The following is a 14,147-nucleotide window of genomic DNA, read 5'->3' as shown; positions in this document are numbered from 1 at the left end:
ATTAATATCTTGCCGACTGTTAATCATATATTGGAGAAATGCATGCATTGCCTATATACTTGCTTTGCATGTTTCCCTCACAGCTTGTAGTGTGCCATACATTGGGCAATAGTCTTACCAGAGAAGCCAGGACATGTGGTCCAGTAATGAACCACTCACCAGTGGTTCCTGAGGCAAAGTGACATCATTGTATTTGGGGGTGAAGGGTTGTTTCCAGCATGGAGAGCTCCTAAGAGGGTGTGCTTTTGGCAGCTGCCTGTCTCTCTCATTGAAAAGTCCCTTGGGAGGCTGCTCCCAATGAGCAGGGAACCGTGTACTGAAATGGCACACTTCTCTTGCAACTGCAGGGGAAGCTTTTGTTTTATTTTTCTCTTGCTGCATTAAAGTATTTGTCTTTCTTTCTTTGTAGTGTAATATTGTTAATGTAAAACAATTTGCATCATGACACTTTTATCACAGTTTTCGTCTTTTTCTCAGTATGTTGCGTTTCTCACCATGTCTAGTTCATCACAGCTACAGTGTGTACATCACAACATTTATCTTAGGCTCAGGGTTTTACTTGTTTATAAAAATTGTCTTCTTTCAGCCTGTATTCACTCCATTTAAGAAAAAAAAGGCAGCCAGAAACTGTTTTGGTCCAAACTCCAGTAGTTATCACATTCCTTGCTAACTGTCCTGTGTATTTATATGTCTCCTAACTATTACTCTGTGTTTCAATGACATTTCTCCATCTCATGGCACTGGGAGGTGGTTGGAGCAGTTTTTCTGTTCGAGCTGCCAAGCAAGGCAGTCCCACGGGGCTGCTAGAGGTGAGTCGAGGTGACACAGTTGTCTATCTGGGTCAGGTCTGGGTGTTAAAGTCGATTGTCATCTGTGAGTAAAGAGTGGAATTGAACTTGTGAAGAAATATGATGGCACAAAGTCAGCACAGGCTGGGTGCTTGGCTGGTAGAGACCACCACTAGGAAGGGTCCTTAAGGGTCCTTGGCCCTGCAACCCAGAATAAGTCATGAGCCTCACCTTCCCAACTCCTGTCTTGTCTAGTGGATAGCAATGTCTTTTAGGAGACTTTGATTTGAAAGTCTCCTGTTGGAGGACAGAGAATAAAGTTTTGTGCTATCACCTGCTGATGGGAAAGACACCCTTCCCAACCGTCAGGGTTGTTCAGACCAATCTCACATCTAATCATTTCACCGTGAGAAGGCAATGCAGCTCAGAATCCAGAGAATCCACTATTATGTACTTCAAGCTCTTGGATAGTTAATTAAAATTTTATTTCCTAGGGTTCCTTTGCTGGAAGACAATTAAAATTCCTTTTGAATTTTAGAAGACATGAGAGATAAACAAAATAAAGGAGTTTTCCCAGACTTGGCCCAGTTTTGACCACACCCTAGAGATGGATTGTGGTACAAGTTACTTATTTCTCGAACCTGTCCCTTCATACATAGGCCGGCTTCACACAGGTGTGAGAATTGGTTTCACTTTCACGGCTCCTTCAAGATGATTAGTTAGCACTGTGATAGGCACAGAGGAAATGCTCAAAGAACAGAACCTAGTGTTACAATTGTTGTGGTATATAGCACTTGGAAGTGGAGATAATGACTTCCTAAATTGCAGAATGAGAATATTTTATTCTGTCTTCTCCATTTCTACTTAACTATGCAAAAGTAGGATCAATTATAGTAGATAATGCTGAATAGTTGCACTTACTCATTTAGTAGATAACTATTTAGCTCCGTATTAGATGCTATAATAAATGCATTATTCTTTAAGGATAATAAATAATATAAGCAAGCCACTTTTCTTATGGACTATTTAGTTGGATATAAATGAATGCTATTTGACTAGATGAAAAAAAATGAATAGATATACAAATAACACTGGCAGTGTTGTGATGGATTGGCACATCCTTGCATCCATGCTGGTCGCATGGAATCATACATTGATAGATGTATGTGGGACATCCCATCAAATGGGAAGTTTTTCTAAAATTAAATGAAAGACATCTTTTAATGAGTTACAATGCTTATTTGAAAAGTTTATGATTAAAGTCTCAATTTGGGTCAGAAATTTCATATGATGAGGTTGATTAGGAAATAGTCTGCTTGGACAGGATAGATTATTTACCTTGAGCTAACTAGTTCAGGATGATCTTAGAAGTCTTGGTCAATGGAACTTTTGTGTAACTGCACCAAATTTTGTAGAAGGTATGTCACTTTCCAGAAACACCGTGTCACTGAGTTTTCAGTGGGCCTCAACAATTAAACAATGCTTCTACCAGGTCTCTTGACTCCTAAGTTTAATTATTCTTATTCCCATTTTGCAGAAGAGAGTGCTGCATGTATGTATTTAGTTGCAAAGCTCAGTAGTATTGAAACTAAAGACTAGACTTGAACATGTAACTATAGCCCCTATACCTTTGTGGCCAGACCACTAGGGCTCCCAGGAAAAAAATTAAGTATGCATTAGCTCTGTAGGTGGCGATGCCACTGAGATGCAGACCCTGACGCACGATGAGCTAGCTGGCTGCTTTTAAGTCTGTGGAGATGTCACTGTTTCTTTCTATCCAACCCATTCCAGGACAAGCAAAGCAGGCTCCAGCTTCCCAGGATCTATCTGTCGGTTTTCCTTCATCTCAACATTGTAACCAATCCTAAATTTAAATTATCTGACCTATGCTTTTAAAGATTTTTTTTTCATCAAAGACCTCTGACCCTTATTGTGGAAGCCCCTAGAGCACTCAGACCAGAAAGTATACACCTTCTAAGCCTTCATCCTGTCTCCCTGGCTGGCTTAGGAATGGCATTTGACAGAAGCATTTTTCTCCAATATTCAAAATGAGGATGTACCAAACCCCCATCGATATTCTGAGACCACCCTTGATCTCTTTCACCCTTTCCCCCTCTCATGTTACCTGAGCTTAGGTTTTAAACATCTGTTTACAGAGAGGTAATGTTTGCTTTTCACTAAGAACCTAGCGATGTGGACCAAAGTTCACATCACATATTGCAGAGTATGTTTAGTTGCAAATGCTATGTACAGGCTCTTTGAAATGTAGCATGTATGGCACCATGTGACACATGGTTGCTATGGTAATACACTTTTTGGCTGAACTACAGCAGAAGCCCATGGAACATACATTGCTAATATGAGACTCTGCCCTGTGATAATGTATAGGACACAGCAATCTGTGATCTGGGACTGTGGGGGTTTTGCATGAGCTTAGGGGACAGGTGCCCTCTTCCTACATGTGCAGGGAAGATGTGGCACTCTTCCTTTGCAGTCCCGTCTTCCAGGCACAGGGCATGCTGTGCATTCTGCCATGCATAGAGACAGCATTTGCTTGAATATCGGTTTGCTATATTTTGTATCAAAGGGGGCCCCAGCTGAAAACATTTTATTTTGTAAACTGAAGTGAAAAATCAGTTATGGCAGATCCTTTTTTGAATAATGACATTCTTTTTCCCAATTTCAGAACTCAACAGTCATGAGCAGAGCTGAACATTTTAAACAAGTTGAGTACCTCCTTATTCATGGAACGGCAGATGGTGAGCTTCAGTTAATTAGACTTTTTAGTATCACAGACAGGTTTGCAATTTCACTACTGACAAAACAAAAGCATGAGGGGCAAGACTGTTACATTTACTTCAATAAAACAGTGTTGCTTTCCACAACTCACTTGTCTTGGGCTAAATGGGATGCTGAGTCCTAGAACTTCAGTCACTTTCTCCTTACGCCTTCCCCCTCCCCACCCCCACCTCAGTCTCCGAAAACTCCAGAGGCTATTAGCTACTTGTTTACCCTGTTTGTTCGCTGTCTTTCCCACAGATAATGTTCACTTTCAGCAGTCAGCTCAGATCTCCAAAGCCCTGGTGGATGCTGGCGTGGATTTCCAAGCAATGGTATACTAAGGCATTTTTCTTCAGGGGGAATAAAGTATCTGGTGGGTCTAGTTTCCTCTTTGTGGGTTACTTTTCCCCCAAGGAAGTCTCAGAAGACAGGAAGAGAAGAGAGGCCCCTTATCATTCCACTGTGAAGTTGGAGACATCTCCTTGAGTCATACACAGAGTAAATATTAGACAGTTTGAGGTTGAGAAACACAGTATTACATATCCTGGGAGTGTCAAAACACCATTCTTCTATTCCTGTGATGGTTCAGTCTCTCCCTGTTTTGATTCAAAAGTAATCAGTTATTCTGTAAATGTGTGGCAGGGTAATTCTAACGTGAAACCAGCATGATAATAGCTGAAATGTAAAACCCATTCTGTTATTATGATTACTAGCCATCCTAACAACAGTGGGCTATTAATAATCAGCATGCTTCAGTTCTTGCAGTTGCTACATTATCTTTTGTTGAACAACTGCAGGCAGCAAACAATTAGGCTTGTTTATAAAGTCAGAAATGTCTGGGCTGGTTTTGCCTGTACAGAGGAGGTTTGGGGTATTTAGTCTAACTCATCCTCGTCATTAGAATTTTTCATCATATATATATATATATATATATATATATATATATATATATATATATATATATATATATGTTTCATCATATATATATATGCATCTTGCATTAATAATACAATAGTATAAAACAACACAACTTTCTTATCTGTTTTGGCTAGAAAACACCATTCCTCCACTTCTTAAACATAATTTGCTGTGTGCTGTTTCAGTAGTGCCCACTATGTAGGAGTGGGTTTTCTATTTTATATGGAGAAAACCAGCCAGTTTTGGGCCAGATTCTCAGAAGAGGTTGATGTTTGTTTTTGTTTTTTTTTTCCTTGTTTAAAGCAAAGTTAGATAATATATGAGGCATGATTAAACTTATGTCTCAGGAATATGTACCTGTCTGACATAAATGTCAGGTATACACAGTTTTTAATTTACAGTATAAAATTTAAGTGTTAGTGAAACATTTGACTTTTGGCTTAACTTATGTAATAGATATAAATCTTTAATGTTAAAATTGATTTTTACAGCCATTAGATACTTTTTTTTTTGGTTTTTTGAATTTGGTATTTTTGAGACAGGGTTTCTCTGTATAGCCCTGACTGTCCTGGAACTCACTCTGTAGACCAGGCTGGCCTTGAACTCAGAAATCCGCCTGCCTCTGCCTCCCAGAGTGCTGGGATTACAAGCCTGTGCCACCACCGTCCGGCTCATTAGATACTTATATTAGAAAATTTTCCTTAAAATATATTTATTTTTAATACATACTCAAGTGTAGAGAGATTGGATGCTTTCTGACACCTATTAAACTAGTATGACTGCTGGTATAAACCTTCCCACTCAGAGTGTAGTTTTTAGGTGACCTTTGAGTCACATTTAAAGGATGATTTGGGTATTTTAATGAGAATATACCTATGTCTAAGGTCTTATGCAGTAAACCAAAATGCACAATGGATTTTCTCAGTTCCCCCCTGCAAAAGATGACCAGAGATTTCTTCAGGATTGAACACATCTTGAAAAGCTCTGGGGAAGAACTAGACATCCTCTCTGATCACACTTAGGTTTATAAACAATTCCCATTTTTACACCATGCAAGAGCTCATTTTAATTTTTCCTTTTTAAAGACAGATGACCTAATTCTGGTCTCTCTCTTTCCAGTGGTACACGGACGAAGACCATGGGATCGCTAGCAGCACAGCTCACCAGCACATCTATTCCCACATGAGCCATTTCCTCCAGCAGTGCTTCTCCTTACATTAGCACGGCACGGCTATCGACAGCTTATTTAAGAACACATTTGTTCTCATTATCTCAAAAGTGCACTTATGCACTTTTGCATATGACGATCTTAATAATGTTGGATCGAGAAATTTCAGGCTGCCTTCCAGTTTTATACCTGCAATCAATCCTAACTAAGGATGCCTGTCTTCACAACAGATTATTACCTTACAGCAATTTGGATTTTCCCCTCTGTTTTGTTTATCATTTAAAATCATTTCCACATCAGCTGCTGAAACAACAAATATAAATTATTTTTGCAAGAGCTATGCATAGATTTCCTGAGCAGAATTTCAATTTTTTTTCCTTACTAGGCTGGTCCAAATCTCATTCCTTTATTTAAGTGGCTGACAAGATGTGGGTAATGATGTCATTAGAGCAGCAACAAGAGAAGAGGTAGCAGGGAGCATGGCTAGAAACCCAGGTCCAAGCATACAAACCCAAGCAGGCTACTGTCAGCTCGCCTCAAGAAGAGCTGTTCACTGCCAGACTGGCACAGTTTTCTGAGAAAGACTATTCAAACAGTCTCAGGAAATCATATATGCAAAGCACTGACTTCTAAGTAAAACCACAGCAGTTGAATAGACTCCAAAAAAAATGCAAGGGAAGCTGGCAGCAATGTAAGGGCCCCAGGTGCCAGTTATGGCTATAGGTGCTACAAAAACACAGCAAGGGCGACGGGAAAGCATTGTAAATGTGCTTTTAAAAATTACTGATGTCTCCTAGTGAAAAGAGGCAGCTTGGAACATATCGACTTGCCCTGTTAAAAGTTGAAAATATTTGTGTCACGAATTCTAACATGAAGGAATACTTGCGTTAGTTTTTCCTACTTCATTTCTTTGAGCATTTTAATTAAAATATTTTAACTTCATTAGCTTTTTAATGGAAAATTAAATGATAATGTTTTGTGTTGTTATTTCTATTCTACACACTGGAATTTTGCCTGGTCATTTAGTAAGTATGCTTCCATTTTTCAGAGGTAATGGGTTATATCTTGAATCAAACTTAAACTGCATTGACATATGGACACATTTGTTCAAAGGCTCTTGTTTAACTTGTTAGAAATCCAAGACTGTCTTGTAAACATGGAAAGAGTTCAGCTTTTAAAAAAATTTAGATACATAAAACTGTTTAAAGTTAAATCATTCATAAGAGATTATCTGATAACCCCTGAAATTTCTATTTTCACACTCATCACATAGCTTTGGAGAAATCACTTTAACAATAATTTGGCCATTTACATACTATGGAATTCATAATATAATTTAACCTAGGGGAGTACATGAGGTTCACAGCATGAGACAGAATACTATCAGCAGGGTCATTTGGGTAGATGTGTCCTTCCAGGGTTTTGTGTTTTGTTTTGTCTCTGGTCTCTTCTTGTAGGAGGCAATATAATAGAAAACATATATTGTAATACTGAACTTGACTTAGCAATGTTTGGATAACTGAGAAAATACTATGTTTTGTTTCAATTATTTATAACACAGCTGCATTTCAAAAATGGACTTTGTACATTTAAATGCAGCTTCAGACCAATATGCTAGATAAAATTGTCATGGACAGGTGAGCCACAGCATAAATTACAAACATGGAAGAAATGGAAACTACCAAGCAGGTAAGAATGAGATTAGATAGTCGTGAGCTTGATGCTACTTCCAAGGCGCTCTACGGATTCATTTCACCTTCAGTAACTCTCAGGTCCGATTCCCCACTCAAGCATAGCTGGTACTTCAACCCAGAGGTTTCTGGCTGTAATCCTGATTTTGAACACAGCTCTTTCACCTTGTGCCGCGACACCCATCTGAAAAGTTCTAGATCAAGAGACAGAAGTAACACAAATCCCTGACAGTATGAAAACATAAAAGCAAATTAAACAGAAGTTATCCTTTGTGAATTAATCAACCTAAGCCCCATTATATAATCATCTAGGATTTGATTAATACATCTTATATGAATTATCATATAATATCTATATAATACCCAGACCATGATTTTCTTTTTTTTCCCCTTCATTTCTAAATATGTTGTTTGTGGAGCCTGAATTAATAAAAATATCACATTTGCATTTTTCAGGCAATGAGGGTTTCAAATGGTGATAATGTGAATAAGTTTGGTTTTTATTTGACTCTCATAGGACAAGTTTTACTGTTCAGTAAGAGTTGTGAATTAGATTAAGAACTTGATGCATAAGTTGTTGATAAACTTAATTTAAGAGTAAGCTTGAAGAGCACAAGAGCTAGTAATACCACTAAGGTGTACAGACCTGTCTCTTAAGGGCATACGCAGCCTCTGGAAGCTTCCATCTCAGAGCGCACCAGCAGCAGGTGCGCATGCGCTAATGGAAGGGAGCCCGGATGCTCCACGATCACTTCAGTCGCGCCATTCCGGGCATTGTGGCTCTCACTCAGACTATTAGCAGTCCCACCTCTTGGCACTTACCACTTTTGCTCCAAGTTGGAGTGAGAATACTAGTTTATAAGATTACTAGATTTGTACAATATTTAAGATTCAATAAATTCTAAGTGAAAAAAACATACCAAAACACAAGCATGTTTTTTTTTTCCTAAAATAAGATAATTTTGTTGTGCCAACTTTATGACAGCTATTTCAGCAGCATTTTCACATACATCCTGAGTGACCTGAAGCATGCATTTGGGATGTTTTGGGGGACACAGATGGCTGAGAATGAAACACAAATGGGGGTTATAAAGCATGACATCACTGGCTACCCCATAGGAAAAGCTCAGAGCCTGGGTTGATAAGACCACCATGAACCTCAATATAGTTGATCATCTCCCTGCATTCGTATTTCTCTGATAATATTAAAATTTAAGCCCAAGATTTGAATTAATAAGGATAATTTTTTTTAACAGATATTGACAAAGGTAGAGCTTTCAAGGCATACAGGCCAATGGTTACCAACCATCCTGATGCCATGACACTTTAATACAGTTCCTCTTGTGGTGACCTGCAACCACAAAAAGTATTTTCATTGCTACTTCATAACTGTAATTTTGCTGCTATGAATCATAATGTAAATATCTGTGTTTTCCAATAGTCTTAGGTGACCTTTGCGAAAGGGTTGTTAGACCACCCAAAGGAGTCATGGCCCACAGGTTAAGAACTGCTGTTATAAACTATAAATGTCAACAATTTAATAAATAGTTCTTGTTCTATGTGGCCTTTTTGAATCGATTCCCTAAGCATGTGAAATTACTTAAAATGCATCCGTCATGGTAGTGGAAGTGTATGACCATTCAACAAACAAAATCTTTACCCTCATCTCTCTGTATCTACAGGGGTTGTTGGTTCTAGACTCTCCTGTGGATATAAGTACCAAAATCCAATGATCCTTAAGTATCTCCTGTGAAATGAGAGTCTATACAGAAATGGAAGCTTGTCCCCTCTATATTGCAATCTCCAGATTCTCATTATATACAGCAATGTAAATGCTGTACTGAAAGAAATAAGTATAAAGGGAAAACATAAGTGCGTGCCAGGTGCAAACATAGCTGTTTTAGAAATAATTTTAATCAGGCAATGTTCGAATCCTCAGATGCAATGGACATGAAGATTGGGGACACGAAGATACATGAAGGTGTTTCTTTAAGTTGCTTCTGTACAAAATCATAACTTTGTGAACTGTGAGCAGCCAAGTGGACTTCACCGGCTAGTTTTTGTTCTGCTGTCAATCACAGAGAAATGAGCAATGGGGAAAGTATAGAATATCAAGTATTTACTCAATCTAAGAATGGTTCTAAGCACCAAAGCGAATGCCCTACTAGGGATGAGCAAAAAGCATTTCTTGCCTCCTACATGAGATACTGCTCTTCAGCTGAAGTCAGATACGGCACAATATAACCAACAGTTGCAATAAACATATTATTTAAGGAACACTATCCCACCTCTTCCAATTCAATTCCACAGGAGCTTAAAAGAAGTATAAAATGTCCTACTTCAGAACTGTTGGATGACTGAGATTTACATATATGCAACATCTAGCATTTTCCTTTTCTCTTTCTTTCCTCCTAGCCATGGTATTTTGCTGTTTTCCCTACCTTGGTGGCTGCATCTATTGTGTAAGTCCTTCAATTAGGATTTGGACTTTGATGTTCCCAAGTGCTAGATCTATGTAGTATCCAATGTGCACTGTTGGTATTCTCTTCTGTAACTGTCTAAAAACCCCTTTTGTATCTGTTATTGTTTTTTATGGACTGGCCAAGAGGACTATCTGGAACATCTAACTTATGCTTCTAGAACAGTTTTTGCTTGTGGGTAAATATCAGAGCCGTATAGCGTTAACAGTGAGAGACACCATCGCTACTCTCAAGGGGCTTAAAAACAAGCAGAGGAATAAGGGTGCCTGGTAGAAGCCTCCGACTCCACACACTGAAGGAGATAAACTCAGTCCACAGTAAGAAACGAGGACAAATGGACTGAAGAGAAGCAGAACATGCAAATATGCCAAGCAAGGAGTCAGAAGTTATCTCTGATCGCTGACCACAATCACACTCTCAAAATACTTAAGAGACTAAAAACATTCCGAAAGTTGCCACCTCAGTCCTGCTCTGTTCTGGGCATCCTCAAAATCCTGACCATGAGCTAGCCTCAAATCCTGGCAGTCCTGCTAGCTCGGCCTCCCAAGTACTGATAGTATAGATGTTTGCCATCCAGATTGTATCTAATTTTATTTCCTTAACTGGATATGCAAGGATACTAAACAGTTAGAAATCAGTCTGTCAATGATAGAAGAGCAACTCAGGAGAAAATTGGCTTTCGCTGGACAGAAACAAAGAGGTTAGTGCAGATAGGACCTCACTTTAAGGAAGTCCGCACTGAAGTGTCTCTATTAGACTATGAGTCTGAGCCACCTCCATAACTAAAACAATCCTGGACAACAAAAGAACCGGAGGTCTCACCATTTCCGACTTCAAGTGGTATTACAGAGCTACAGTAATAAATACAGCATGGTACTGGCATAAAAACAGACTTGTTGATCAATGGAATCAAACTAAAGCCTTAAATTTACACACCTATGGACACCTGACTTTAGATAAGAAGCCAGAGATACACACTGAAAAAAAAAAAAGGACATCTTTAGCAACTGGTGCTAGTCAAACTGGATGTCTGCATGTAGATGCCTCAATCACCCAACAAGATATTTAGGTACAACATATATGCTGTTAGTTAGGAGCAATTACAAGAGAACCCACTGGTCAGGAGAATTATTAACCAGCAAGTAGAGTCAATATCGCCTTCATAGCACTCTACTAGACGACTGCAGAAGAATTGTCTTATTTGACCTCTGAAGCAAACAGAAGGGATGAATTTAGGGAATGTTTTTCCCATACAGGCATTCATGAGCTCCAGTCATATAGATTCTATAATGGGGTTTTCACCACCACAGGGGTAACACTATTTGTACCATGTTCTATGGAGAAGGGGCATGTATATCCTTATAAACTTCTCATTTTCTCTTCATGAGGTTAAAGTTGTTTATGTCACAAATGTTTCTTAACTGTGTGGATGTTTTAATTTAAATATCATGCTTAGAGAGCTAAAATACTTTACCTGATTTAATGGTTAAAATGAAGGAAAAATAAAGACATGACACATTGTACACACTTTAAAAATAAACATGAAAATTAGGTAGGATAAATATTTATTTCCACATAACATTTCTTAGTTTTGAAAAACACAATATCCTTGTCACATTTACACAGTACTTAAACATTGCAATAAATTACATTCAAGATATTCAGTAATTTTGACCAGGAATCTGAAATTAGGAGTAAATATAGAATACTACATTTTCTTATATTTATGTGATTTCAAAATATTAAGATTAAGATAGAGATAGCATTAAAATTCACACAAGAACAAAATTACTATAAAAATATTCAGAAATACAGAATTTCATAGGCTGATTGCTTGTTTAAACCAGTGATCACGTAAAGTTTTACTGGTCATTTCAGCAGAACAGATATCAGCTATAGAAACACTAGGAGAGTGCTTTTGGGGATTGGCCTGTTAAGTCACAGACGGTGAGAATGTTTAGATGGAGTGTCGCTATTACAACATACACAAAGGTAGTACATTTGGAACAAACAGTTTTGCATTTTTCTTCATCTTTTATAAATATAGCCTTTACTAACTGTAAATTCTTCTCACGATTTTGGCTCATATCTCTAATGGGTCCTGAAAGGATTCTGAGGAAATTTTTTGTTCAAAGATATCAGAATATTAAGGTTACATAGGCTTTGTTGTTTTTCACCTTCATTAGCTTAAAAGCAAAGAGGAGTTTTCCAATTATGTGTATTTGCATGGAGTACATATAATTTATAAGACCCAGAAGGCTCTGAATTTTTCTAAATCTGGACATTGAAAGATTATAAGGTTGTTAATCATTGATAATTTTTAGGAACTAAGAACCTTATGGTATTTCATTTTTTATTAAATCACATTTATTGAAAATTAAATGAAATTTATATTTAGTAATACTCAAAAATCCATAACCTCCTTCCTGTTTCAATAAGCTTAGTAAAGTTGGACTGTTTCATATAGACTGAAATATTTACATAACCTTCTCTAACAGAATCTGAAATTTTATTTCAAAGACTATTTTTCCACAACATGCATTTAGTTAAAATGTGGAAAAGAGCTTTGCAAAAAAACAAAATACAGTTGGAGACCTGTTGGTTTAACATGATAACATGATAGGAACCAAAACCTAGCAGCACGTGACCATGGTCAGCAGGACAGCTGCCAGGGCTGGCATCTCGTGTACAATGTTGCACCATGTGGCATTCCACAAATATGTATGTCATAGGTGAATTCAGGAAGCAACTCTAGTCAAGGGGAGAGAAACTCAGTCGCACATGTCTGGTAAAGATTTAAAATTAAAAACCCCACAAAACTCTTCAAATATCTCTAAAGCATTTAAGATGAGCCTAGTACTTAGCTGTGTGGTTACAACTTGAATTCTAAGTAAACACTACTTGACTGTTTCCAGTATGTCTTTTAAGAAGGTATGAACAGATCTCTTTCTCAAATGACTTGAAGTAACAGTTAGATATTAAGTATTAAATGTATCATATTAAGTCAAGGAAATACATAAATACAATTATTAAAAATGCTTTCAGAGTAACTTTTTGATTTGGATCTTTCAAAACCAGTCACAAATACTAAGCCATAAAAAACAAAAAGTAAGACTACCTTTTGAAATTCTTCTGAATAAAATTATCAGGCATCTTTAGGTTACTAAGGTAGGAAAATACAAACTAGGCAAATATGACTTATCTTTTAAAGAAATCTTTGTTCTCCTAATGCCAACAGTGAGAATCCTGTGTTGGCAAATGTCTTACGGCAGTAACACTGGAGACTCTTGCATCAGCTATTGGATCTGCTTACAAGGGTGTCGACCTGCTCAGAGGCTGAACACAGAAACAGAATGAAGAGGGGCACTACTTACAGCATGAAGGTGGATTTGGGATTGGAGATGGGGTTTACAATGACATGATCAAAGCAGTTTTATTAATAATTGTGACTCTCTTCTCATATATATGTAAAAAATAAGTTGAAGATCAAGTCATAGACAAGTCTCCCTGTCAACGCCTTTCCCTGAGTCAGCTTTCTTCTCCTTTCGGCCTTCAGTGCTAAAGAGAGAGACAGAAAGGGGGGATCTTTACTACTTCATTCCAGCGTATGAGATTTGTCTGTCTGTCTGTCTGTCTGTCTGTCTGTCTGTCTGTCATCCAGACACTAACCACCCACCAACCCCAGAGAGATACAGGAGCCCTCAGGCACTGCTCGCTCGGGCTGCAATGCGGAGACACAGCAGCAATGAAACCCTCTGCACTCTGTGAGCTAGAAATCAAGAACTGCAGAGAGGGGGAAATTTAAAACAAAACAGAAACAGACATGGAGAAACAAAAAAGCATTTCAAAGAGTTTTACAAGCATGCGGGGTTAACACATGGTCCTCGTCTGGGCAAACAATTGGTGAGAACATCAGTCACGCTCCACATTCAGGTAGCATGCGACCAGAAAATGACAGAACAAAGTGCTGCTGCACAGGGACTTCCAGGTTCTGCTGAAAATGGCTGTTCCCTTGTTCCCGGGCTGGAGCTGGATCTCCAGTAAGGGGGTGCCATATTTCCATCTGAGAGAATGGCTCACTGCTCTCCACACACCGGTGTGGTGTTTACAGGAAAACCCTCAGAGTACATATCAGATAGATGACTCACTCCCTTCTAGAATAAACTTACACCTCGAAGGCTTCTGTTTAATCTCATCTTCCAGTTAACGTCACCAGTGACTGTGCTGACAGTGTGACTACCATTTTTGTTGACTTATGGTACTGTACCTATCATTATGTGCCTCTACTCTCACAGGGAAGTTTTCATGGAGAGTTCGAATA

At 38.3% G+C, this 14,147-nt stretch overlaps 2 protein-coding genes across 3 annotated transcripts in view; one reads left to right on the top strand and one right to left on the bottom strand.

Moving 5' to 3' along the window:
• Positions 1 to 6,653, top strand: part of Dpp4 (dipeptidyl peptidase 4) — an 83,414-nt gene extending 76,761 nt beyond the window's left edge. Inside the window, exons 24-26 of the mRNA XM_052182575.1 lie at positions 3,475 to 3,547; positions 3,828 to 3,901; positions 5,607 to 6,653. Of these exons, the coding sequence (XP_052038535.1) occupies positions 3,475 to 3,547; positions 3,828 to 3,901; positions 5,607 to 5,708 (249 nt within the window). The 3' untranslated portion in view covers positions 5,709 to 6,653. The remainder of the gene's footprint in view (positions 1 to 3,474; positions 3,548 to 3,827; positions 3,902 to 5,606) is intronic.
• A 6,664-nt stretch (positions 6,654 to 13,317) lies between these two features.
• The window catches only part of Slc4a10 (solute carrier family 4 member 10), a 179,051-nt gene continuing 178,221 nt past the window's right edge, over positions 13,318 to 14,147 (bottom strand). For both annotated transcript variants that reach the window (XM_052181141.1, XM_052181140.1), the window contains one exon: positions 13,318 to 13,384. In XM_052181141.1, the coding sequence (XP_052037101.1) occupies positions 13,318 to 13,384 (67 nt within the window). The remainder of the gene's footprint in view (positions 13,385 to 14,147) is intronic.

The sequence above is a fragment of the Apodemus sylvaticus genome, chromosome 5, assembly GCF_947179515.1.
Source record: "Apodemus sylvaticus chromosome 5, mApoSyl1.1, whole genome shotgun sequence".
Taxonomy (NCBI): domain Eukaryota; kingdom Metazoa; phylum Chordata; class Mammalia; order Rodentia; family Muridae; genus Apodemus; species Apodemus sylvaticus.
Note: the sequence above shows the minus strand (reverse complement) of the source record. Positions and strands in the feature narration are given on the sequence as shown.